The 26950-nt window shown below is 42.1% G+C and overlaps 2 protein-coding genes across 5 annotated transcripts; one reads left to right on the forward strand and one right to left on the reverse strand.

The window, feature by feature from the left end:
* Window positions 1-12794, forward strand: LOC120555848 (E3 ubiquitin-protein ligase MARCHF3-like). 2 transcript variants are annotated; one of them, XM_039794993.1, is made up of 5 exons: window positions 1-136; window positions 1937-2148; window positions 5516-5720; window positions 8428-8645; window positions 10766-12794. In XM_039794993.1, the coding sequence occupies exons 2-5, from the start codon at window positions 1961-1963 to the stop codon at window positions 10881-10883; spliced, it is 729 nt and encodes a 242-aa protein (XP_039650927.1). In that variant the 5' UTR covers window positions 1-136; window positions 1937-1960; the 3' UTR covers window positions 10884-12794. The 2 variants fall into 2 exon arrangements, with proteins under 2 accessions (XP_039650927.1, XP_039650926.1); XM_039794992.1 differs by having other exon boundaries at window positions 3-136; window positions 8428-8634.
* A 5-nt stretch (window positions 12795-12799) lies between these two features.
* lmnl3 (lamin L3) lies at window positions 12800-26848 on the reverse strand. Of its 3 annotated transcripts, XM_039794989.1 has the most exons (12): window positions 26085-26848; window positions 25039-25195; window positions 23574-23699; window positions 22873-23043; window positions 22285-22410; window positions 21041-21261; window positions 20273-20492; window positions 16361-16468; window positions 15183-15299; window positions 14876-14986; window positions 14664-14731; window positions 12800-13175 (listed from the first exon to the last, which is right to left on the reverse strand). In XM_039794989.1, exons 1-11 carry the CDS (start codon window positions 26495-26497, stop codon window positions 14693-14695), a joined length of 1809 nt encoding a protein of 602 aa, XP_039650923.1. In that variant the 5' UTR covers window positions 26498-26848; the 3' UTR covers window positions 12800-13175; window positions 14664-14692. The 3 variants fall into 3 exon arrangements, 2 of the variants coding, with proteins under 2 accessions (XP_039650923.1, XP_039650922.1); XM_039794988.1 differs by lacking the exon at window positions 14664-14731 and having other exon boundaries at window positions 26085-26847; XR_005638761.1 differs by lacking the exons at window positions 12800-13175; window positions 14664-14731 and having other exon boundaries at window positions 15183-15340.
* Between the last annotated feature and the right edge of the window lie 102 nt (window positions 26849-26950).

Below are 26950 nucleotides of genomic sequence, written 5' to 3' on the forward strand. Positions count from 1 at the left end.
TCCGTCAGCCACGCTAATCTGCTTTAAGGGGAGAAGCTTGCACACACAGACTCTGATAAACAGAGGGGAAACGGGCTGCTGTCCACTGTACGGGAGCACACAGCATCACACGGTGTTTGTGGATACCAAGCTAGTGGTAAGACTGCTGTTAGAAATGGACGTGTTACTTTTGTACAAGGTGTTGTTTGAAGCCTATTGGCTTAGCTGTCATTAGCTGCACTGTATGTGTGTGATAGGCTCTGTCTGCAGCCGTTCACTGCTGTGTTTATGGGTGTCACTGCGTCACTGCTGGGGCTTCTGTGTTTGTGGAGAACTCCAGCTTGTCATGAACCGAGTCTGATATCATGCATGCTTATTTCAAACAGAGTGGCCTGTAGGTTGAGCCTCTTAACACTATTGAAGTGAAAAGAGAGAACAAACTCTAGTACAAATGTTATGAGTTGGAGTCACCTGTCTGTTGCATTAGACAGGTAAGTACATTTACAGTTCAAATCTGCATTGTAAAAACTAATTTTCTTAAAAAATAGATGAAATTTTGCCAATGAAGTGAGAACATTCCATTGTATTTTCAAGAATTTTCCAGAAATGACTGTATGTATATATATATATATATATATATATATATTTTATATATATATATATATATATATATATATATATATATATATACAGTCATTTTATATATATATATATATAAATATATATATATATATATATATATATATATATATATATATATATATATATATATATATATATAGTTTTATATTTCTAAGTGTACTTTCATTTGGTCTAAGTAAATAAAATTTTAAAGCTGCCTGAATCCATTTTTAATTTGTCAACTTGGGGCAGCTGAACAAGCTGAAATATTTTTTCTTATAAAGTTAATGCTTGCAAACAGTTGCCTATGAACACAGCCAGCAGACACAGAGCAGCATGAGCATTCATTTGGAGTTGTGTTAGAGTCTGTTTTTTGGTCTCCATCAACTCCTGTGTGTCTTTAGCTGCTCAATGCTCCACTACTGACAGTTAAAACAATACCGTAAAGTTACGGGCCGTAAAAACTAAATCATTAGTTAGTCAGGCTGAGGGTTGTTAACTTTGTCTGTCTGCTTGTTTGGTTCTAGCATGTAGTTGGTTATTTGGAGCTTTCACTGAAGTGATGTCGATGAGAGTAGTCAGTAAATGGAGTAGTACAATGTTTTCCTCTAAAGTACACAGAAAGTCAGTAGTATACAGTTGGGTTGGTTTGAGGGCCTTCTGTGAGTTATTTCGGGGGTCAATGGTTCTGGAGCAATACAGGAGGCCAAGCAATCAGCCCGTTCTGCTCTAGTCTGTCAAATCCCAATTACAAATCTGTCTGCTACCCCAGGACCCCTAAACTGACACAAATTAGACCACGGACCCCCATTTGATTAGATTTTCTCCCAGGGTCCCCCGTCTGATAGCATTTGTGCTTTTAGATGTTTTATAACAGAAAGTGTTTGAAACCCCTGAGCCAAATAATCACACATTCTCTCATTGTGTTACTTATGAAATGATTCCCCCTTTTTGTTGGGGACCCCTAGAACCTGGGAGTCTCCAGACCCCATTTTGGGAACCACTGCTACATAACACCACAGAGTTTGACCCTTGCTGTAGATGAATGATAGCATTGTTTTTGTATCTCTGCCGAACAAAAGTAAAAGTTGTTGGTCCCTGTATCAAACTCTCTTAGGCTCATTTGGATCATTAATTGTGCCTGTATTATTATCTGAACTAATTGCGGAATTGTTAGGTTTATACTTTTGTGAAATATATATAGTATTTTTCCGCATCCATTCAGTAAATGTGTAATAGTCTCTGAAGTGTTGGCTGTTGCCATAGCACATGATGAACGCTATGATAAAAGGAGAAACAGTGTGTATATAGCGTACCTGTCGCTGTCTGCTAACAGATGTGAGGCTCCTGGCATGAGTGAATGGCCCCTTACATAGCAGACATGACATCAGAGGAACCCCTGGGCCCGTGGGTGCCCAGCCCTGTCGGGGAGGTCAAGGTACTGCCTGAAGACGGGCTGGAGGAGCAACTCAACAGCTGCAACCAAGAAGTAATGCACTATCACACATGTGACATGGCCACTGAGGAATGTGCAGCAATCCCTGACAGGTAACACAAAAAATCTGATCTCTTCTGTCCAGCTGTTTGATAGGAAGATGAACTGCATGCACAATACCTCTGGGAAAGTATATTTGCTTTCTGTCTTAAGGGTTCATGATGCATTAATTAAGGTTATTCAAAGAGTCCAGTGGCGGTTCTAGGGGGGGTGGCCAGTACCCCCATAATATTAAGCCTCTACCCCCCTCTGCCCCCCCCTAACTGATCTCGCGAGCTCCAGTTTTCCACTCGCAGATCAGTCTGGCATCTTGAGATAGAGAAAATTTGGAGCCGTTCGCCAAACAATTGACCAATCAGCGTTGGTTTTGAGGCGGGTTTAGGTATGATGCAACGAGAAGCAACTGTTCAGTCTAAACGACATGGCGGCTTCCACGGATGAGATGAGCGTAGCTATTGCGCCAGTTTTATCTGAATTAGAAAGTATTCCTTTATTGAAAGAAGAGCAAAAAACGGCACTGGAGCCTTTTCTCGGAGGAAAAGATGTTTTTGCTCTTCTCCCGACTGATTTCGGCAAGAGTTTGATCTGATTGGTTGATTTGGCCCGTCTATCACCAACATAGGTGGTGATAGACAGATGGTTTATCCAATCAGCTAACTAGTATTTTCGCCAATGGAAAGTTCCCAGATGGATATGCCGAGCAAATGCGAAGCAATCCATCTGGCGGAGTCAGGGATATTATCCATGTGCATTGATAAATAAATTGTAGGTTAACACTTTTGCCAGACCATCCACACGCTGCGGAGCGGAGGAGGGTCTGGCTAGTCCACATAGCATTCCGGGATGGCGTTTCTTTAAACCAATCACAATCGTCATGGGCGGCGCTAAACTCAGCACGGAGCTGCTGTAGAAAAAGTCGTGTGAGAGAAAATTCAGATTGGACAGATAGTCTAGCTAGCTGTCTGGATTTACCCTGCAGAGATCTGAGGAGCAGTTAAACATAGTCCTCATAAATCTACCAGAGTTTAGCATTCCAACACAAAGAAAGAGGAAGGAAACGGGCAACGAGCAATCCCGGAAGTGGAACGCCAAGGATATAAACTAGTTAACACTGAATGAGTATTATTGTTTCTTGTTACATGTGTATCGTTAGTCTTGGAACCAAACCTATGGAGGGTTGGTGGTATGTAACACTTGGGCTTAATATATTTGGTAACCCTAAAATCGCATGTGGCCCCAGCCTGGCCCCTCCATTTGAAATGGTCTAGAACTGGCACTGAAAGTGTCGTTCGACATGGATCATAAACCCCTGAAAAAATCAAAAACATATATTCATAAATATGGATCATATGCCCCCCAGGCAAACAATCCTCACTTTCCTCCATTAATGACTAGTTCAGGCATTTTCAGATTGGATTGGAGCTGGTTGATGGAATGACTTTTAAATTTGTTTGTAATGGCACCTTAAAGTCATTTCAACAAAGTTAAATAGAATATGGTAAGGCTCATTTTTAAATTATCTTCCAATGTGAGGAACAACTTGGGAGATCTGTTTTGTCCTGATTGTTCTCTGCCAAAAAAGAAAATCATATATATAATAGCCTGATGGCTTTATATAAATCACATACATATAGTCATAGACTAACTTGGCAGCAGGATTTTGGTATTCACATCAATGCAGACGATTGGAATTCGGCATGTGTTACTGCTGTTACAAACGTAGCTCTGGCTCGTAATCAAGAGGGAGTTCACACAAATTAATAGGAATAATAAGATGGGGTGTGGATTTAAGGAAGTGGTCTGTGGTATAATGCATGTACAGATGAATGAAAGTGTGTGTGAGTGTTCAGATTTTCAGTAGCATGAAATGCAATTTAACACCTGACTGCAGGAGCAAATATTATCCAGCATATTCTCTGCTTTGTGCTGAATGTAAACGGCACAGAAGCATAAATTCACCTAATGTGGAGGTTGAGTGTAATATCTGTTATATATTAATACTTAGAGTGTGATTGAATCCACTTCAATAAATCTTAGGTTTTTATTCCCTGGACCCTAAATTACAGAGTTACAAAAAACTTTATAAAAAACAATTTCATGTTGAAATGTGGCAACAGTGCGTCTCTATTTAGGACAGGATTCATTTAGTGTATTGCATAGAAGACTCATTGTGACTTAAAAAGTTGACAAACAAAGTCATTGTTAACTGTGAATGGTCTGAGAGCATAAAGTAAGTGACTGTTAACACTTAACTATTGTAAACTTTGTTAAGATTTGTATATACATAGGATAAATGTGTGTGTATGGGGGCGTGTGTGTGTGTGTGTGTGTGTGTGTGTGTGTGTGTGTGTGTGTGTGTGTGTGTGTGTGTGTTCTCGTCTTCTGCCATTGTATATTTACTTGTTAGTATTGTGATTTTGTCTTGTTAAAGAGGGTCCTATTTCCACTTGAAGAATCACTTAGTGCCATGGATGTGTTATCTTCCACTCAGTGGAAGAAATATATTTAGAAAGGCCAGTGGGAAGTGCATGCTCCACCAGCTGTAAAACTGAAAATACAGAAAATGTAGATGTTACAGTTTTTAAATGTTAAAATACAATCACAGCATGATGCAAAGAACAGAAACAATACATAACAGCAAACTGCTGACAGCAACACATAGTCTGCACAAATTCTATGCAGCTAGCAAAACCAAATTCCGCCGGATGTCCCTCATTTTTGGCCAGATGTCCCTCATCTTCCTCTTTCTTTGTGTTGGAATTCTAAACTCTGGTTGATTTATGAGGACTATGGTTAACTGCTCCTCAGATCTCTGCAGGGTAAATCCAGACAGCTAGCTAGACTATCTGTCCAATCTGAGTTTTCTGTTGCACGACTAAAACAACCTATGAACGTACACGTTCCACCAAAACAAGTTCCTTCCCGAGGCTATTTTGCAGAGGCACCGTGGCTCCGTCAAGCGCTAAGCACCGCCCAAGACGATTGTGATTGGCTTAAAGAAATGCTAATAAGCCGGACCACGTTTTTCTCCCATCCCGGAATGTTGTGTGGACTAGCCAGACCTTCCTGCAAGACTAACTCTCCTTTAATCGTGCATTGCCAGCTCTATCTCCACAGCACTGTGCACAATCGTCTTGGGTGGCGCCTCTGCAAAATAGCCTCGGGAAGGCAAGCTCTGGAATTTGAATGGCTGTCGAGTGTGTGATGAGAATTTTTCCTAAAAAAAGATAAATATAATTTGATTGTCAGTTCTAGCTCGGAGGATGTTTCCCGAATCGACCAGAGTTTTAAATGCCAAAAAGAAAGCGGAAGGTGAGGGACATGCGGCGGATCCTCCAGCGGCACCGGAACAATCCCTTGAATGAAACCGCGTCGACATAGACTCTCCTCTGACATGACTGTTGTCTCTCTGTGTTCCAGTCTGTGCAGCGACGAGCCGTTTTGTAGGATCTGCCATGAAGGCAGGGCCTCAGGGGAGCTGCTGTCCCCCTGCGAGTGCTGCGGTAGCCTGGCCATGGTGCACCGCACATGCCTGGAGCACTGGCTCACCGCCTCCAACAGCAGCCACTGTGAACTCTGCCACCACCAGTTTGCACTGGAGCGCCTGCCAAAACCTCTTACTGAGGTAGGTCCTCGCAATACACAGCATGGTCACGTAGCCCATTCAACACACTGCTTCCACATCGGTTTTATTTTTCCAGGCTTTGATATATGACTGACTAGTTTAAAGAAAGCATAACACTCATTGAGAAATATCTATATGTCAGATGGTCCAATAAAATACACAAAGGTAATTTGGACAGCACTCCAATAATACTTTTATTGGCAGGATGCCCTTCTTTAGCTTGTTTCACAGGCAATCTCCATTAAATCCACTAAAATGTATGTAAAAGCCCTGACTGACTGAATGACATTGTCCTCAACTGTACATTAGTACAGTTTTCACTGTGAATAGTAAAATTTAATGACTGAGGCTATTTCTGCTCAAATTAAAGTTCAATTTAATTTTCTTTATAGCGTTAAATCATGACAGAAGTTATCTCCGGACAGGTTACAGATAGAGTAGGTCTAGACCAAAGTCTAAAAGTTACAGACCCCAACAATTACCCCCAAGAGCAATTGCACTCATTGCAACAGCAGCAAAGAAAAACTTTAACAGGCAGAAACCTCAGACAGAACATGGCTCGTAGCAGTGGGTACAATTGAATGACATGATGAACAGTGTCAATTATAATAACAGTAAAGATAATAGAACTATGACTAATTATAAGAGCAGGACCACGGCAGCATCCGTAGCCACGATCCGGGGGTGCCACCGCAATCCAAACAAATTGTGAGGCGAAAAAAGCACAAGCACGAGAGAAAGTCAAGAATTCTGACGTGTTAGCCATGCTGAAAGGTTTTAAGGCAGTCTAAACTTTAATCTGAGCCTCAGATTTCCCTTTTTCTAGCACAGGCATGTAATCTTTCTTTCTTTGGTTTAGTTTGGTCACTGTGTGTGGTATGACTTTTTTTGTTTTTTTTACAATTTTTCACTGAAGTATGCACTCAAGTCTTTCCTTTTATTCAGTTAAAGGTCCCATGACATGGTGCTCTTTGAATGCTTTTCTATAGGTCTTAGTGGTCCCCTAATACTGTATCTGAAGTCTCTTTCCCGAAATTCAGCCTTGGTGCAGAATTACAGCCACTAGAGCCAGTCCCACAATGAACTTTCCTTAGGATGTGCCATTTCTGTGCCTGTAGCTATTGAGGAGGAGAGATGGAGGGGCAAGGTGGAGGCTTTGACCAACTGCCACTTTGCTCATTTGAAAGCCATGATGCCTCTCTCTCATGGGTTGGCCAAATTCTCTGGCCGGGCAAAGCAGAGAAAGGGGAGGTAATCTTGCTTGTTATGACCTCATAACAAGCAAAATTCCAGAACGGCCCATCTGAGCTTTCATTTTCTCAAAGGCAGAGCAGGATACCCAGGGCTCGGTTTACACCTATCACCATATCAAGCCAATTGGGGACCATAGTCAGGCTGGGGGAACGCATATTAATGTTAAAAAACTTCATAAAGTGAAATTTTCATGCCATGGGACCTTTAAAGGAAGAGCTTTGTAGAAATTATTTCTCTTTCTTACCAAGAGTGAGATAAGAAGATTTTTATCGGTTTCATCATGTCATGAGATCTCATCTGACTCTCAAAAAACAAAATTAGCGTATTTTACAAAATACTGAACTATTGGAGCCTGTTGGCGAGTTACTGCCTTCACGTTGGAGGACCTGCTGCCATTAGCTCGAGCGCTTGCACCCCTAAAGCGACTTAGCCTGAGAGCCAGATTAGAAGACGTTTCCTCCCCATGTTGCTCTGCGGAGCACAGCCCAGGCCAGTGTATTAGTGGCCTCGTCGTCTCCCTGTTGCATGTGTGCTCACAGCCAGTAATCTGCTGATTAAGCACCAGGTTCTCCACCAGGTTAAGCTACACAGTGAACGCCATAAGCCTGCTGTCGGGCAACGCTGGACACATGCGCACACATGCACAGAAACACAGGTTCAATACTTTACATTAGTAATGTCTGACAGTTTGTGTGTGACATCACTGTCACACATTGTTATTCAAAGTGTCTATATTGTTGTTGTTTTTGCAAAGAATTGAACAGTTACAAATTGACAAGGGTGACAATAAAAGCGAAGAAGTTTTGTGATAAATGTTCCATGGCTAATCCACCCAGTACACCGATATTGTGCTAGTCCCACCCACCCCAGCTCCCACGCACTTCACACTATATCTTGACACTCTCACACAGCCTGGTGGTAGGCAGACATACACTCACAAGCGCTTTAAACATCATATTAATATAAATTGACAGGTTCATGGTGTACTATATTGGATATTTTCCTCTAGATCATGTTGGCTTTGGTAGTGACTGAATAATTCTGGCATTAAACTGGCATTAGTAAACTGGCATTAAACACTAAAGAAGTTCTACATTTGTCTGATATAACATTAAAATGGAACACAGTTTAATACTGTCATATGTATTTATATTAATGCATATGATAGTAGTTGTAGTAGTAGAAGTAGTGTGATAGCATTTCTGTACTAGATATTTTAGGGGTTTTATATTCACTATTACCAATACTTCTCCTAACTGCATGCAACAGTTGACAGGATCCATCCTTCAGCTCCACCTGCTGGCCAAATGCTTTACTTCACCCCCCTAGGGCTTCAATTTCCCATCCATATTTCAGTAAAAACAGCCCGACCCACACCATGCCGACCAACATGACCTTAGGTTGAGCTGTTTTGATGTGCTTCTAACCAGATTCCCCCCCTACCCCTTCCTAGTGGCTGTGCGCTCCCTCCGTGCAGCAGCAGCGGAGGACGCTGTGTGGCGATGCGGTGTGCTTCCTGTTCATCACGCCGCTGGCCAGCCTGTCAGGATGGCTGTGTGTCCAGGGAGCCATGGACCTGTACTACACCAACGCCATGGAGGCCCTTGGGCTGCTGGTCCTCACGCTGGCCCTCTTCACCATATACGTCTTCTGGACCATGGTACGCTCAGGGTCTGTAACTTCTCACTCAGACAGTACATGTGATCTTTATCCAACCATGGGTACAACGTCAGCAATGAGCTGAAAGATGTTCAAATGCACTCTAGAGCTGAGGGGAACTGCAGCCCCGTTCACTTTACAAAGTATTTTAATTCGGTTTTAATTTAGCAGCTTTAAAGGCAGGGTTGATAACTTTTTCAAATATACAATTTTTTTTACTACAGTATATTCATTGAAATGGTCTTCCCAGCCAGACAGCAATAAGTAACTTCTGTGCTCTGAAAAAGGAGCGAATAAGTTCCGTCATCGGTAACTGCTGTAATCCTGTAAAAACGCCCACCAATCACTGCCTCGCGGTCGGCTTGGAAAGAACCAATGAAATTCCTCCTTGCCCCGCTGAGCGTACTCTACCCCTCCCGTGTGAGAGCCTGAGCTCAATGCTCGTCGTCGCTGCATTGCTAACAGTAGTCATGTTTGCTTTAACATCCGCTATGTTAATATTAGGTGTCTGCTTACCGGTGAATGAGACAGGAAGTTAAGCTGCGGCGTTTTCTCCGCTCTGCTCTGAAGAAGCGGTGCTCATGCATGTCTGTGTGTGGGCTGAGCCCCGAGGGTAGGGGGAGGTGTTAGACGGAGCCCCGAGGAGATGCTACTTTCCAATCTTGCTAGCTTTTCAACATTACCAACCCTGACTTTAACTACTGACATTTTTTAATATTCAGTAAAAAAGGGGTCTGAGATTGCCTTCACACAGCTTTCATAGACAGTACCCAGTAACACTTTACTTGAAGGTATCTACATAAGAGTGACATGCCTCTGTCATGAACACATGACACTGTCATGACACATGAACTCTAACCCTAACCCTGTACCCCACCTCATCAAATTTCCACGCCTTCGGAGTCTGATACCGACGCACAAGGCACTCACACGCACTTACACGCACGTGCGGCCCGATCGGCTATCCGAACAAAGAACAGAGCTCAGATTACAACACACGCAGAGGGAGTGGGGCTTTATTCTCTGCTCAGGATGCCATTACTCCACTATCTTTTTACATAGACAATATTTGTTTGCTGCTATATTAATGTGCTGAATATCGAATACAGGCCCTTTAAATCAATCCGTTAAATAATTTGTTAGATGTTACATCCAAAACTGTAAACTCTATTTTTCAGAGTAAAAGTGCGAGATTGACAGCCATTTGACAAAATAATAGCTTAGCTCAATGTCAATTTACCAGATTTTTCCAGAATTTCAACAAGGTCTTCATCAGAGACTGGAGTTTGCTCAGCTGAACTAATACCCCTCTCCCACTGGCCAAATAACCCACTTAAACCCACTAACATCTGGCTTTTGTTTGCATTTGGAAATGTTGCAATCAGCATTCTCTCCTGGGACAAATTACTTTATTTTGTTACTTTCAAATCTATTTTTTCAAGGCAAGTCATTAAAAACAGGTTCTTATTTGCAATGGCAACCTGACAAGTAGCAAACCCACCAAGAGGAAGGAAATAAAATACATTAGACATACATATACACACACATACACTCTGCTGTAGGCTCCGGTCTGCAGTGATGGAAACACACTCATTTTCTGCCATTTTCCGGTGCAATGCCGTGGTCGTAACTTCGGTCGTCTCGGCCACAAATTCCGTCCATCTCCGCCCGAACGTCAAATTAGTCGGCACTTAGTTTGAAAGCGTAGCGAGAAGCTTGTTTGGTCTGCTTTTGGCGCGCATCCAAGTGTGAGTGCTGCATTCACACCTGCCGAAACGAAACGCACCAACTGTGCAATCCCTAATTGTTTAAGTGAAGATATCAAGTGTATGTACAGCAGAGTTTGCAAGTTTTTTTTGCTCTGCATCGAAAAGCTGTAGCAGGAAAAGTGAACCACTGTCTTCCGGCGCATTTGTCATGTCAAACAGAAAAAAAAATACTTGCATCACTGGCAAAGGAGTCTATCGGCTATCTTCAGCAGGCTTACCAGTTAAAAAAACCTGCATATACACGGTAAGCTTTGTTAGAAAAAGGTTATAAGTGTGGACCTACGTATGGAACTTTGGTCACATAATATGCTACTGTATCTGGCCTTTGACCGCTGTTCTGAAACATGCTTATTTGTCCCTCAGGTCTCTGTGCGCTACCACATGCATCTGTTCCAGACATGGAAGAAGACGGACCAGAGAGTGCGACTGCAGATTCCCTTGCCCCCCCATACCACAACGACCCAACAGACCCTGTCCATAAACCTCCTCAGCAAAGCCCCCAACAAAGAGACTATGGTGTAGTAGACTGCAGTCTACATTACTGAACATACCTCAGATAGAAGGGAAGAGGGGACCCAAACTCAGGACATGCCCCAATCCCGACATAACAGCAGAGTTAAAGCCAGGGTTGGAAGACTCCTTCAAGAGCTGCTGGAACCTTTTCGGGAACAATTGAGTTAAAGGAGCAAAGACTAACCGAGACTCCTCGCAACCTTTGACTTGTCTTACAGCGATAAAATGTGACATTGTCCCAAAATAAGAAGAGTCATTCTGGCAACTGTGGACATGTTCGGTATCTTCTAGAGTCTACAGTGACAATCAGTATCATTGTTTCCTGAAGACAACGAAGCATCCTGGACTTATCTGACAATCCAGTTGTTTTTCCTCCTCGTGGAATAAGCTCATGAAGACAAATCTGTTGCAACTTGGCACTTCTAATATCTACAACGCGAGTGTGTTTAACTTATAATTAGAAGAACTAAAGTCCAGCTTTGTAGCTCTTCAGCTGTTCAGATTTGAATCATACTATTACAAACTTTTAAGTTAGGCTTTGCTCATTATTCATGACATAGCTGATCGTAGCGTTTCTACGGCGTTCCATTTACCTCAGAAGTCGGAAATGACGTCACACCCGAGCTGACCGCAGTTACAACTAGAGATGGTCCCATAATATTTTTTGAGTATCGGCCGATACTTAATACCGATCAGATACCAGTATGGATGTGATATGATTTCTATAATTTTTTGTACAGTCTGGCTCGGGTTAAAGCTTTTGTGAAACAGGAACACAAACAAACAACGAATGCCGTAGAATTTTATTTTACTCTCCAGTTTGTCATAGCGGACAAAGAACAAAAATTACTTCCAAGTAGATTTTCTTGAGGTCTAAATTACGTGGTATCAGATCGATGCATAGAGATCCAGAGTTCCAATACTGATACCAGCATTTTAGGCAGTATCGGAGGCTTTTCCCAATACTGGTATCGGTACCTCTCTAGTTAAAAGTCGGAAAAAACGGGGGTAAGGGGTACTCCCGCCCGGCTAGCCATTGTCAGCAATACCAGTTGATAGCAACGCACTACGTTGTACTTTGTGCAGTCAAACACCATAGCAACATGCCCACAAATAGAAGCTGGACAGAACTGTGTGTACGATTGATTTAATGAGACAGAAGTGCTCAAAAACTGTATACAACCACAGCTTTTACTACTGTTAAAGCTCAGAGCAGCCATGTTGGATGGTGGTGGCTGTGTTGGTGAGGTTCTCCCTACTTTCCCCCCCCCCAGAGTCGAGAGCGATGCAATGACGTCTTTGCAGAAACAGTGTCCCTTATATCCACCGATCTCATTGTGACGTTTCATTGGAACTACTTTCTGAAGTAGTCCCTATGAAAATTAGTAATCATTTCATTGATAGGAAGGTTTCCGGCCATCAGTTTCTTATTTTTTGGCACTCTAAAATAATAGTTGTGGGCTGCTCAGAGATCTTTGTTAGTATTCCAACTTTACCACAGCAGCCAGACGCAAAATCATTTTGCAATATTTAAGCCATTTCCTGCATTAACACTTATGCATATGCGCAAAATTTATGCACATCAAAAAGTGGAAGAATCAAACCTGTTGCGTTTTGTGGACTACCCTGAGAAACCAGGATACAGTTTCTAAAAATCTGCATGGTAAATACCAGAGGAAAGTGAGAAAGGGTGTTTGAAAATGTGCAAATGACATTTGTTGGGTATTTGGGTGAACCAACCCTTTAACCTGTGCTGCTTCCTCCGGCTATTCATTTTAGTTCTTAACAGTAAGTTAAGTGTTGTGTGAGCCTTCCAGCACAGCTTCTCCTGCAAAATTTAACTAGAATGCTTTTGTTGTAATAAACAGTCTTAATACAAGTGTCTGACCAAACTGCATTTATAACTTTATTAATTTATTTATAACTATTATGCTAAACAAGTTTTATTCGAGACACACACATTTAAAATGAAATTAAATCAAGGCAAAGTTCATATCTTGTGCAGTTAGAGCGATGAAACGTGAGGAAAACTGAGGTGGGTACTGTTGCTCTAAGGCCTCGAAGCTGGTCACAGTCACACTAACAGCTCAATGTCCTGTATGCATGTACTGCAGTTTGTCAGAGTCCAGTTTGTTGTACGAGACAACAGCGGAACCAGACAGCAGCAGATGTTTTGTCCTCCAGAGGCGCTCCATGTTTCCTAGACGCACAGCAGAAATCACATGACCGCACAGCTCGCCTCCTTAGATCCAGATAGATCCTGAAAAAGAAAAAAAAAAAAAGGGCAGCATTATATTGAATCACTTAGCACCATGGGATACATGCAGGTCTCATACAGGCAGTGTGGTTAGCGCTGAACGTGCATTCCAGTTAGGGGAAGGTACGGCAGATGAGTCTGGAGCAGGCTGGTACTGGTGGGCAGCAAACAGCTGGCATCGTGTGGTAAACCAGGGGCACGTTCAATCTCAAAACAGCGTGCACGGTGTAGCTACTGTGTTGAACGACACATTTTCCTCGGAACGGTGTGAAATGGGCTTTGAGTTAGGTTCTCTCTCTCGTTTGGTGGCTGTGTCACAGGTGATACCCAATCAGCAGAGACGCGTCTGTAAACTCGTGGTATTAAAAGGCAGAGCGCTTGCGCACACAACAGGGTTTTCAACGAACCCCCCGTTGCAGTTTTAAAAATGTGTAGCTAACGTTTTACCGGGGCTGAACGTGATCCAGGTAATCCAGATCAACGTTTCTCCTACCAATTGAAGGATTGACGTTTGGGAAAGTTCAGAGGCTTGGGGCGCCTTGAAATCCTTTTAAACCAAACTTAGCTTTTGAGACGTTGGTATTCAGCAGGTCTTTTACTAAAAAGTTTTTAATATTACTTAAAATGCAAGGTAGTTTATGCTTCAGTTTGATTCACAGTGTGTTACTGCATTACAGGCATTACTGTGTCCGTTGTACCTGTACCTATACAATTAAACGTTACATAGACATGAAAATTTATACAATGGAGCTGGGCGCCGTAATTATACCAATTTGTGCAAATTACGAAATACTGCTCTTCAATTAAGTTTGTACACAAATGGTTGGAAAATTAGCATTTTAACACGTCAGGCGTTTAGCAGGCAGTTTGCAGATGCCACGTTGCATCTCGTCCACAACAAAAGTGCATTAAGAGAGCAGTTTAGTAAGCGGCTCATTTAGATTGTTCATGGCCTGTTTGCCTTGCACCACATTAACATTAACCACAGCTCTCCCCACAGCATTTTCAGGATGGGAGGAAAAACGTGCTCTGGTAACTGGCATTTCTTTAAACCAAGGACTGGCAGGTTTCAGACCAGAGCATTGCAAAAATTGTTAAATCTTATTTTAGTTGCTTTTTGTGAGTTGATATGAATGGAACAGATTGTGTTAAATGGTCATGAATGATCTCATATCGATCCCAGGCCAGGCCCCCCCCGACCCCCCCCGAGTTCAATCAAAATCGTACCGTGGCAGACTTTGAGACATCCGAAAGTATCCTATCATTGTCCGAAGAACGGATACAATATCGTATCGTGATAAAACTTAAAGGTTACCCAGACAGAGACAGAATTGAACTTGCTTCGTGATGCTGAAGTCGTGCTGAATAAAATAAATAAAAAAGGCGGCAGCAGCTATTTATGAAACATGCCATGCATCCTGTGACTGGTACACAGAGCCGTGCACAGCAGAGACTAGCGGGGGGAGGGGGGGGGTGGAAATGCCCTCTCACCTACTGTACAGCACGCTGTCTGTCTGCACTCAAGAGACAGAACAGCACTTCTTCTTCTTCCTCTTTGGCTTCAGTGTAGGCAGAAAAAAAGGGGACGTACATTTTTATATAGTAAAGCATGTGTGCTTGTATCTGTAAGAGCACTTCACACTTCATATTGAGGTTATGGAACTCTTGGTTTTGGGGCTGGTTTCATGAGTCAGCATGTTTACCTGTCTCCGAAAGTGCTGGATGTCACTGCCCGCCACAAATTCCTCATCAAACTCCAATTCAGTGTCCTCATCACCCCTGTGCTGCATACACACCCTGCGCTCTGCTACTTCCTGAAAAAAAAGAAAAAGTGTAGCACATTACTCCTATGGTGACTTACATCCAACACTAGGGTTAGGTTTGGGTCAAATGTAGCATCTGTCATCAGCACTACAAGGGGCATTTTATTTTCAAGAAAATTGCATCAAAAATGGTCTTAGCAGCAAAGTACATCTCCTAGAATGCACGCGTGCACACTGCTCCACTTACCTCTTGGTTGGGGTTCAGAAGAATCACCCTGATCTCAGTGACGGGGCCCCAGCTCGTGTGGCCCTGCAGAATCAGGTCCCCAGGATCAGCCTCCGCCTCGGCACCTGCTGCCCAGATCTGACCACACACACACACACACACACACCTTTGACAGAGCACTTAAAAAAAAAAAAAAAGTCTGTACAGCAGATTGACAAAATACACAACTACCACAAAGCATAAAATACATTAAACAAATTCAGAGACCGAACATGAGAAAAAAATAACAGCCATACAATAAAAACATGTGGGAGCGCCAAGAAAAACTGAAACTCGACCCTCCCCCCCCCCAAATATGGACTGCATTTATAAAGTCCCCTATTTATTTAAGTGTTCAGTGTCTTGCTCAAGGACACTTCAACACCCTCTTTGGAGGAGCCAGGGATCGAACTGGTGACCTTCAGATTACCAACAGACCTACCTCCTGAGCCGTGCCACCCCTAGTCTGGGCCAGCTGATGAACATTGCTAGGATAAAGCCTGACATCCAGGATGTCCCTCCCCTCTCGCCATCTCTGCCAATCGGTGTTTAACGTCGCCCAGGATAGTCGTAATTGGTTTAAAGAAATCTAAAACAAGCCAGGGTGTTTTTTTTCCCCCTCCTATCCCAGAATAGATATGCAGTGTAGCCAGACCATACTGCAGCGCTGTGGAGATAGGTCTGGCTATGCAAGACTATGTCGCTACTAATAATCTAGGTGCATCTCTGTCTAATGTTCTCACGCAGGGTTTCCCCCAGAAAAGTTGTTTAGCCCAGTGGCAAGTGTCAGTGGGTTTTTTCCCCCCCAAGGGCAAGGCTCGGCCCAGTCCTAGACTGATGGCAGCATTAATGTAGAGCCCAACAGCTTCTGTGATAACAGAATAATCGCAAAACTGAGAATTTAAAAAGGCTATAAGACAGACTCCATAGGAGCCTACATTAAGTCAGTGCTGAAAGCTACGTCCAAGTTTACTTAATACATTTAAAAGAATAAAAAAATAAATAAAATCCTTGCCAGAAGCTTAGGCCTGATGGGGGGCAACTTAGGCCCAGTGGGTCACCAAGTTTACAATACACTGGGGGGGAAACCCTATCATGAGTTTATTTCTCTGTGCAAAGGGGGCTTATGGAAATACAGTTACACATAATGTTCTACTCACTGTGAGAGTCTGCCCAGCAGCCAGGATGTAGGAGGGGGGGATGTAGAAGGAGAGGTCCCCAGAGCCGGGGTACAACCTCCGGACCACCCAACCACCCAGTGGCTGCTCCTGGAAACACAAAACAGGACAGGGAGCAGTTGAATGACTTCACAGCTAGTTTGGGTGGTGTCATTTTCTTTAGTCTGTGGCCAGCCAACAGGTACATTAGCTCTCCAAGCTAACGTTTGTCAAAGGTAAAGGTACTTTGTCACATAACACATACATGTAGCAAAATTCATTCTCTGCATTTAACCCATCCCTCAAGGGAACAGTGGGCAGCCATTTCTGGGGACCAACTCCAGATCTGAGCCAGTAGAGAACCTAGTACATGTTTTTTGATGGTGGGGGAGGAAACCCACACAAACATGGGGAGAACATACAAACTCCACACAGAAAGGCCCGGCACGACCTGGATTCAAACCCAGAACCTTCTTGCTGTGAGGCCATAGTGCTAACCATTGGGCCACCATGCTGCCATCCATTCCTCAGCGTCGTTAAGTTGTACGTACGGGACGCAGGAGGTTTCTAGCCGGACGTTATTGTAAATAAACTTGGCGATTGGGTCTACAGGAACAGAAGTTAGTCATGTGTTCAGGAGCCAGATGTATAAATGATATGCAAAACACAAAAACCATGCATGATCAAATTTCTCACACCCATTTATAAAGTGAGAATGTGTCCCCTTACGTATACTTCCTACCAGGCGAACACGCATTTTTTTAAGAGATAGCTGCGGGTGATATAAGGTAGACAAGAAATTAAGGTGATCGATTTAACTTTATGAACAAAACATTTATTTAAATTCCAGCCATTATTTCCTTGTGTCAATAAACTTGATTTCATCCTGAATTGTGAAGCACTTTGTAAAGTCAATGAGCTCTGACACTTAATATTTAGATATTGCACGATAGGCCTGTAACAATTATTTAATAACTGTTGAATATTTAAGTAATCCCCATTTCTTTATTAAACCACAATTAATCTGCAAATAAGAGTCGTGGTTTACTTCATAGGCTGTGTACTTCTGTTATTACATTATCTGGGTCACATGACAGCAATATAACCAAAAGATGTAAGTAAGTAAAGTTTTTGTATAGCATCTTTCACAGATAAATCACAAAGTGCTTCACAATAAAATGCAATACAACAAATTAAAATACAAGAATATTTTAATACAAATCGAAAACAACCATAAAACCCCCTCGACTAACTAAAAGCCTGCTTGAATAGTCTTCAATTGCTTTTTAAAAGATTCGACAGATTTCACACAACGTAAGAGGGAGGCAAGTCATTCCACAGCCTAGGAGCCACTGCTTGGAGTGATCGGTCCCCTCTAGTTTTAAAAATGAGTGCGGGGAACCACCAATAGCCTCTGACCTAATGACCTCAGACTACGGGTGGGAGTATGAAGCTGTATCAAGTCAGAGATGTAGGGAGGAACTTGACCGTGAAGGGTTCTAAAAGTAAGGACCAGGATTTTAAATTGAATTCTAGACTAGACTGGTAACCAGTAAAGTGATGCTACAACAGATGTGATGTGTGCTCTTTCGTTAATGTTAGTTAAAAGCCTTGCAGCAGAGTTCTGAACAGCCTGGAGACGGTAAAGCTCCTTCTTACTCAAAACAGGTGAAAAGACTGTTACAGTAATCTAAACGAGAGGAAATTAAAGCATCAATGATCATCTCCAACGCACCCTTTGAGACTAGTGTTCTTAATTTGGAAATATTCCTCAGTTGGAAGAAACCGTTAATAATTAATTGTTGAGTGGTGCTCCAAGGACATGGCTGAATCAAAAAAACACCTAAGCTCCTGAGACGAGCCTAAGTCACCAATATGCTGCTTTATCTGAGGGATTCTACTTCAGGGGCGATAATTAGTGTTAGTTTTATCTGAGTTCAGAAGCAAAAAAGTTGTCACATAACCACTGTTCGATACTAGTCAAGCAGTTAATTAAAGAAGACAGTTTATAGAACTGTTTCCTTAAACGAGCAGTACAGTTGAATATCATCCACATACAGATGGTAAGATATGTCGCTAAATTGACTAATTATTTGTTCTAGAGGAAATGGCTACAAGAGGAACAGAATAGGTCCCAAGACAGAACCCTGAGGTACCCCACACAACAACTCTGCAGTTTCAGAAATTATCTGATTCACATAAACACTAAAACTTCTACCAGAAAGGTAGGATGAAAACCATTTTAAAACTGATCCAGACATCCCAACCAGATCACAAAGTCTATTTATCATAATATTATGATCAATCAAGGGTCAAAAGCAGATGAGGTCCAATAGGACCAAAACTGTATATTCCTTAGAGTCAGCTGACATAATATCACTAGAAACTTTAAGTAGTGCAGTTTCCGTAGAATGCTTAACGGAAACCATACTGGAATTTGTCAAACAACTCGTGATTCTGTAGGAAAAGGGTGAGTTGCTGTGCTTCAACTTTTTCCAGAATTTTTGACATGAATGGAAGTTTGGATATTGCCCTGTAGCTCTTAGGTTGTAGTGGATCCAAACTGGGCTTTTTAAGTACAGGCTTAACAAAAGCATGTTTAAAAAAATAAATAAATAAATAAAAATACTAGGAACGACACCAGTTAAAAGTGAAGTATCAAGCAGCTCAACAATACAGGGGCCAATGGAGTCAACGCTTGTACAAATAGCACAGTAGGGACAACATCCATAGGACAAGATGAGGGTTTCAATGTATGTAGCAGAGAGGTGATATGTAATGTCACAGGTTTAAAAGTGGACTAAGAATGAGTGGGAGACAAGTTACAGGCAGAGTTCTGAGAAAGTGATGGTGAGATGTTTGCCCTAACATCTCTGATCTTATTTACAAAGAAGTGGAGGAATTCATTACAGTCCAATTTAGATGACAGTTGCTTGAGGGCCAGAAGGAGAAACTATTGCATTAATGGTGTCAAATAAGAGTCTGGGATTGTGCTTATTAAAGGATATAAGCTGAGAAAAGAAGCAAGTTCTTGCATTTCTCAGCATCTCGTTTAAGGTAACCCTTAGTGCTTTAAAAAGGTGAAGCCTATGAACCTCGAGTTCAGAACATTTCCAAAAGAGGTTTTCTACAATTTCTCCTAAAACTCTGGATTGCTTCATCAATCCAAGGACAAGGTTGTTTATTTTTATTAAATGGGAGACAATGCTTGATTTAACTTGTGCTACTTTATCTAAAATAATGGATAAACACATCTGCATCCCATCAGTGAACATGGGTCCAACAGGGCAGAGAACCTCTCAGCAGCATCATGATTAAATAATCTGCCTTTGGGCCCCAATTCTCAGGGGCGGAGGATCTAGAGGAAAGTTAATGTCAAAGAACACAGCTATGATCACTCACATGAACATCTTCCACACGTGCATTTACTATATGCAGACCAAGAGAGAAGACAAGGGCCAGGGTGTGACCCTTAATGTGTGTGGGTCCAGTAACATACCAAGTAAAATTAAAGAGTCTGTGATAGAAAGGAGATCAGCAGCTGTGTTACATATAGAATCATCAATATGCAGGTTAAAGTCCCCAATAATTAAGACCTTCTCTAGTTTGATGATAGACGATAAAAAGTCAGTAAAACGCCTGCGTTGCCAGGAGGACGGTAAATTGACACACAAGGGTTAAAAGAACCTACTTTGAGCATCTGAGATTCAAAAAGGAGGAAAAACATTCAGAGTTTATCGCGCTACATAAGAATCTGTCACGACAGACAGACAGACTTGTTACAGATCTATTGCATGATACTAGAAAGCCAGCACAAATCCGATCTGATCACTTGCAAATAACCGTGCCGACAGTCAAAAGGTCCGATTTGTGAAACTAAAATCAGACTCGGCTGCAGTCTGAACGGAGCCTTACCGTCTCAGAGTTGTTCTTCAGTCGGACATATTTTCCGTCGGAGTCGACCTCTGCCACGCTCACAGCTCCGCTCTCCGTGGAGCGACTGGACATCTTGTAGGCTGGCGAGCTGCCAGAGGCTCCCTCGTGCTTGCGTTTCTTCCCTCGGAGCTTGCGGCTGCTGTGTTCATGTGTCCGAGGTATGGCTGCGTGCTGCGAGGGGCTGGGTGACAGATGCAACCTGAGAAGAAAATGACCAAATATTTACAATTTACGAAAGCAGTAGGGCTGGGACAATATGATTCGATTCTTTCATGATTGGATTTGTATTGAGATCTGACTGTATCGAGTATTGGGATTTTCTTTTCCTTCTTTAAACAAAAACAAAAGTTGAAGAACACCCTTCTAGAGACAATAGATCATGAGACATTTCTAAAAAGCGATTGTTTTCTATGAAGAATGCACATCATGTCAGACATTTATTTCATCTGTAAAGAAGAACATAACATGGATTTTCTAGCGCTGACAGAGACTACATATCGGTTTTGCGGGAAACCGATATGTAGTCTCTGTCAGCGCTACCCTATAAACCGAATATATTAAGGTGAATCAAAAATCTGATTTTAGAAATCGTCAAAAAAACTAACTACGATACATACATGAACCACCCCTAAAAAGCAGACAGTAAAATGGATGCTGCCTTGCTCAACTGTTACAGGATGGCAGGATAATGGTAATGGAATGGTGAGACCGGTGAAGATTCCCACCCGTGGAAGATCCCGGGCATACCTCTGCTCCTCCACCTCCAGCATCTTCCTGTAGGCGTTGATCTCCATGTCTAGGGCCAGCTTGACGTCCAGCAGGTTTTCGTAGTCTTCCAGCTGGGCAAACATCTGGCTCCTCATGCTCAGCTGCTCCTGCTCCTTCTGATCCAGCCGGTGCTGCCAGACCTCCCGTTCCCGGTCCAGTGTCCGCTCCAGATCCTGGCAGTGGCCCTCCAGCGCCGCTTTCTGACAGAGACGGGAACAGCTGAATGGCAGCAGCGGGGGAAGAACCAACAAAGCTGGCAACAAACGGTCTGGAACCATAACTAGGGCTGGGTATCGTTAAAAGAAATAAAATAAAAAGTTGATACCGGTACTGATACCAATACTACTAAAAACAGCAGATTTCTGAATGCAGGTTTATCAATAAGCTAGCTAGGAACACACAACATGTGAATAAGTCGACGATTTATGACACCACTTTAAAAGTATCATGGGAGTAAGGAATACTGTGGCTGGTGCATTTTTTATTTATTTAAAGCTATAGTGTGTAGTTTCTGTCGCCCCCATGAGGAATTCTAGTTAATGAGAACACTGTCGACGCGTCCACATGATACAAGCCTTACGTGATCGCGCACGCCCCCCTCCACGCAGTTACTAGCAACCAAGGAGGGCATGGAGGATTAAAAAAAAAAAAAAAAAAAAAAACACAACAAGGGCCCAATCCCAAAGTCCGGACTCACAGACTTTGGTGTGCGTTCTCGCAAAAAAGAGGGTTTGAGTGCACACTTACCGAGCCCTTTCCATGAGTCTGCATCGATGCAGACTTCACCAAAGGGAATTACCCACAGTTCAAAGCGTTGTTTACCGCGGAGATCATAGGGAAATCCAGAAATTACAAAAACGTAAACAGCACGACACACGACCACAGACCAACCTGTTGTCCAGCTTGTTAAACAAGAGTTTGAAAAAAAAATTTGGAATCGGCCAGCAGTCTCCTGTACCTTGACCGTGTGGAAAGCAACAAACGAAAATTCCCAAAACGGCAAGTGTCAGCAACATCTTTGTTATTAAACGTCGCCAAGGTAACATGTGATCTCGTGAAGTGCTGTCCCAATCCCATATCTACCTATCTGAGCCCATGTGACCTCACACACTTAGCACCTGAGATCAATTAAGTCGTTGAGTCTTTAGTGCTCACTTTGGGATTGGGCCATGGACTCTTTAGAAGAGGTACTTATCTTCACTCGAGTTTCAAACTGCACATACATCTTTCTGGTACTGCTGGAGCTGGGAGCTGAGGCTCTCCACTCGGAGCTTGGTGGTTTCCAGTTCGTCTCTGGTGGCTGAAGCAACCTGGTTCTTCTCCAATGCAGCCTGCTGGGCATTCTGCAACTGCAGTGCACAAAGAAAAAAGAACATGACAAACTTCACATTATGAAAAAACTTAAACAATGTGCAATTAATCTGGAGACTTTGAAACGCATCATCCTAAATTCTGCGTTTGTCCCATACACTGTAAAAATAATGGACGTAGTAGCAGTAAAGCATCCCCTGCTTGATCGTATATTTTAAAATAAATGGGACAATCATTTACTAAATGAAGATAATGCTGTATTGAAGGAGACTTGAAACTAGCGATTGAGACTGAACTCATAAAATGTTAACTGAGGTAATAAATCAAGAAGTAGGCTAATTTTCTCATAGACTTCTATATATACAGACTGCTTTTTGGAGCCAGTGGAGTCACCCCCTATTGGAGGTTAGACAGAATGCAGGATAAGGCACTTCCATATTTGCTTCACTTTTTACACCCAGAAGCTTTTGTCTTTGATTTTTACAGTCTAGGGTATGTACCTTTGAACTGAACGTCCTGTCGAGCTCCTCTCTGTACTGCTGCAGCTGAGACTCATGGTCGTGGCGGAGTTGCTGAATCGTCTCCGACAGTTTACTCTCAAACTCTCTCCGCTGTACCGAGTCCACCTCCACCAGACGACTGTCCTGTCGGCTTCGGATCTCCAAGACCTCCTTCAAAAAAAAAAAAAAAATAAATAAAAACCATCAATAAAACAACTGCGATCAGCCTGGGGCAGATGAACGCACTACTCCGAGGAAGACAGGATTGGGTGGAATTTAAAAATTGTGTTGAGGTGAATGTTAGAAATATATATATTGTAATATGTATAGTAAAGATTGCCAGCTTAGAATAGAAGTTTAGGTCAGTGGTGAATGTTAGAAATGTAGTTAAGATTGCCTGCTTAGAATAGGCGTTTTCCATTTGCACAGGTACATTAGAATTTGTGTGCATCGCTCTTAGAGTCAGCTTTACAAAACATCTGAGAAATAACAGTGAAAATATAAAGCTATAGAAAATAGAATATATAAAAGTAGAATATAAGAAAACAGCTTTAAGATAAATAGTCGTAATTGTAAAAGGGCATCAAAAACATACATTGTATTAATAAAATACTACTTGTGAAATATAGATATTATTATTGCACCTACTGATTTTTTTTTTTTTTTGGTATTACTAGCTTAGGGCCAAGCGTGTGTTTTACCTGCTCACTGATGTTCCTCTGGAGTTCCAGCTGCTCTTTGAGCGTTTGCACCTGGTTCTCCATGTCCACCTTCCTCAGGATCTCACAGTTCAGCTGGTTCTTTGTATCGCTCAGTACGCCCTCTGCCTGAGGTGGGGACACACACCAAAGATAAGGTGAATCAACTGATAATCGATTTGTCCGCCTTCATCCCAAACCATAAGGAAAAACTGAATCCTCATAGTCCTTTCTTGTTTACTATTAATTAAAAGACTTTTAGTCAATAACTGCAGCTACTTTCAGGGGAAAACACTGTGGCATTCATCTATGACAGCCGTGGTCAGCATTACTTTGAAAATAAGTTTACACAATTTACAAAATAAGACGGTGAAATCCCAACAAATTTGACTTTTTGACTAGAGTTGTTCCGATACCAGTACTGGAAATGCCTCAGATACTGCCAAAGACCAAACCAAAGTTTCAGAGATATTAAAAATCTGACTGACCCAACATCAGCCATCCTCCAGCCACAAAACAGGCCTCCTAACACTTCCGGAGCTTACTAATCAACACGCTTCTTATTTGTTCAAGCCACCACAAATTGCCCTTTTTACATTTCTGTTTGTGCACGGGTTACACAAATGAGGTAACCGTTAATTAGGGAGCTCGGCGTTATGTTGAAGTATGTTTTAGAGGCCAATATTAGGCATTTTCCAAACTATCGGTATTTATAAACTGCCGATAATTTCTTTTTGTTTTTTTAAATGTTCAATATTCATTTATCAGAATCATTTATAATGACAAATAAATTATTCTGATAAATTAATATTTAAAAAAATAAAATACCATGTTCTGAGTGTTGGCGTTGCATAGTTTGTCCACCAGAGGGCGCTCTAAAACGTCCCTGTCGGCAACAGATTTTTTTTGTTATTGTGTTTATGTTCAAAAGGACTTTAAGTTTCATATATTAAGTTTGTATTTTTATACACTTTATCAGAACTCTAATATATTTTGATGTTCCTCTGTTCTGACAATAAAACAAAGAAGTTTATTTTTAAAACTGCTTTATCATATTTTAGTGAGGACTCAAATAACTATAAAATAACTAAATGTTAGGGAAATCTGTTTTGTTACATGTTTCTGGATTATTATTATATATATATATATATATATATATAAATATATATATATATAAATAAATATATATATATATAAATAAATTTTATATATATATATATATATATATATATATATATATATATATAAATAAATAATCAGGCAATATATCGGAATATCGGATTTTTAAATCAAATATTTTTATCAATATCGGCCTTAAAAATCCTTTATCAGTCGGTCAGTACGTTTCCCTGTTGATGCTTATTTTCCTTACCAACCTTTAATTCCTTTAATTATTTTTAATTCTAAATTTGCCGATTTTTTCCAATTAATCATCCAGTCCTAGTGTCAATCTAGCTTGAGTTCATACATATTCCAGATGCTCCTGCAGGTCGGCCACTTCTTCAGCAAGTCTCCGGTTCTCAGACAACAGCTTGGTGTACTCCGCATCCTTGGAGCTCAGCATCGCCTCCACTTTCCTCCACTGGGCCAGCGCGTTCGCCAACTCGCTCTCCTTCTTCTGGTTCCTGAAGGGGTACAACATCAGAACAATTAGGAGAAGCACAGAGAAAAAATAAAAAATAAAAAAACTGAGCTAGTTCTCTCATATCACACCAAACTCCCATCAGATAGGTTTCAGGTCTGACGCGGCCTCAGTCAGCCATACATCCATCCACACACCCACCAGACACCTTCTAGGGCACTTCTCTGCAAGCAGTGGGAGAAGTATTCAGATCCTTTACTTAGGTGAAAGTGCCAATACTACACTTCAACCAAAAAAGAAATACAATTAAAAAAAAAAACTGTTTCAAGTAAAAGTCCTGCATTGAAAATGTTACTTCAGTAAAAAGTATGCAAGTATCATCAGAAAAATGTAATTCAAGTATTAAAAAGTAAAAGTACTAAAAGCAGAAAAATCCTCCCATTTTAGAAACTGGAAAGGATCCAAACAGTTGTGCGTTTAATGGTCTAATCATTTCAGCTGGACTTGTAGGCAGTTAGTTTAATTTATAATAAAGCATAATTTATAAACGACATGTGTTTTGAGTGCAACAATCTTAATTTGTAAAGTAACTAAAGCTGTGAGGTGAATTTAGTGGAGTTAAAAGTTAAATTTTTCTCTCTGAAATGCAGCCAGCAGAGTACGCCACTGAGAGCAGTGGGAGCTGTGAAAGAAGGATAATTACCGAGAAACATGCCGCTTAGTATATTGAATTCACTCCGAATTATACAGCAGCACTGAAATGTAGAAATGCCAAAAGGTGTTCTGCAGGTAATGTTACGTGCGTCTTACGCCAAGCAAGATTGCACTAAATGAGCTCATTTTTAAACGGAGTCTGGCGTAGCAGCTTCTCTGAGTCTGGCACCTGCTTGCTCGTATATTGCTACTTACCCTCTATCCGCTACCAACGTTACCTGGCTTGAAGTTTCCTGTTCTCCTCGCAGAGATTTCCACAGTCGATCTGCAAGCGGGCCCTCTCTCCGGCCAGGCCGTCCAGGGACTTCCTGACATCGGCCAACTCCTCCTCGTACAGCCGCCGCACGTTGCCCATCTCCCGGCTTTTCGAGTCATCCTTCTCTTCCAGCTGAAACAATATGGAAGACCGTTCACTCTCCAACTCTTGGACCCGCTGAATGTAGTTGGCGAGGCGGTCGTTGAGGTGCCGGAGGTTATCTTTCTCCTGGAGGCGGGACAGGCGGGTCGGGCTGGTGCTGGATGTGGCCAGGCCGGGGGAGGCTACGCTGCGGCCGGCGGAGCGGCTCACGGAGCGGCTGGAGCGGCCGCTGGAGGCGGCGGCGGCAGCGGGGGTCGAGGTGGCAGAGGCCATGATGGTGGTGGTGGTGGGCTAGCTAGACACTTCTGTAGGCAGGGTCCACAACTAGTTCAGATAGTTATAGTGCCGTCAGACTAAGACATAGACACAGACTACAAAACTAGGGGCCACAGTAAAGTAACGTGACGTGACGTTAACGTTAAAACAAGCAACGGATGCGGTGGTCTCTAGAAAGGATAAAAGTCGCATTGAACCACTCCGCAAAGTTCATGAATCAACGCAGCACATGGAAATCCCGGCTGTGGTCCTCCGTACTTGTCAAGCGGCCCGTTTTTCCTGCATTAAAGGTGTCCACAGCTGAAATTAATCACATTTGACGAGTAGACGCACTGTCAAGAGCTCCGCTAGCGACAAGTGAGCCTAAGTGACGCAATACAGTTCCGGGTAAGGTTTTCAAAATAATACGTCATTTCAGGAACAGACATTAAAAATAAGAAGGCAATTAAG

Source organism: Perca fluviatilis, chromosome 3, assembly GCF_010015445.1.
Source record: "Perca fluviatilis chromosome 3, GENO_Pfluv_1.0, whole genome shotgun sequence".
NCBI lineage: Eukaryota > Metazoa > Chordata > Actinopteri > Perciformes > Percidae > Perca > Perca fluviatilis.

Bases quoted from the DNA above. Each gene is read 5' to 3' on its own strand.
- LOC120555848 (XM_039794992.1), top strand. From the start codon at position 1,961: ATGGCCCCTTACATAGCAGACATGACATCAGAGGAACCCCTGGGCCCG. The intron at 2,149-5,515 runs GTAACACAAAAA...TCTGTGTTCCAG, and splicing joins TGTGCAGCAATCCCTGACAG to TCTGTGCAGCGACGAGCCGT. The intron at 5,721-8,427 runs GTAGGTCCTCGC...ACCCCTTCCTAG, and splicing joins TGCCAAAACCTCTTACTGAG to TGGCTGTGCGCTCCCTCCGT.
- lmnl3 (XM_039794988.1), bottom strand. From the start codon at position 26,497: ATGGCCTCTGCCACCTCGACCCCCGCTGCCGCCGCCGCCTCCAGCGGC. The intron at 16,469-20,272 runs GTAAGGCTCCGT...TTGTGTTTCCAG, and splicing joins TGAAGAACAACTCTGAGACG to GAGCAGCCACTGGGTGGTTG. The intron at 13,176-14,875 runs GTAAACATGCTG...TTTCTTTTTCAG, and splicing joins TCCAGCACTTTCGGAGACAG to GATCTATCTGGATCTAAGGA.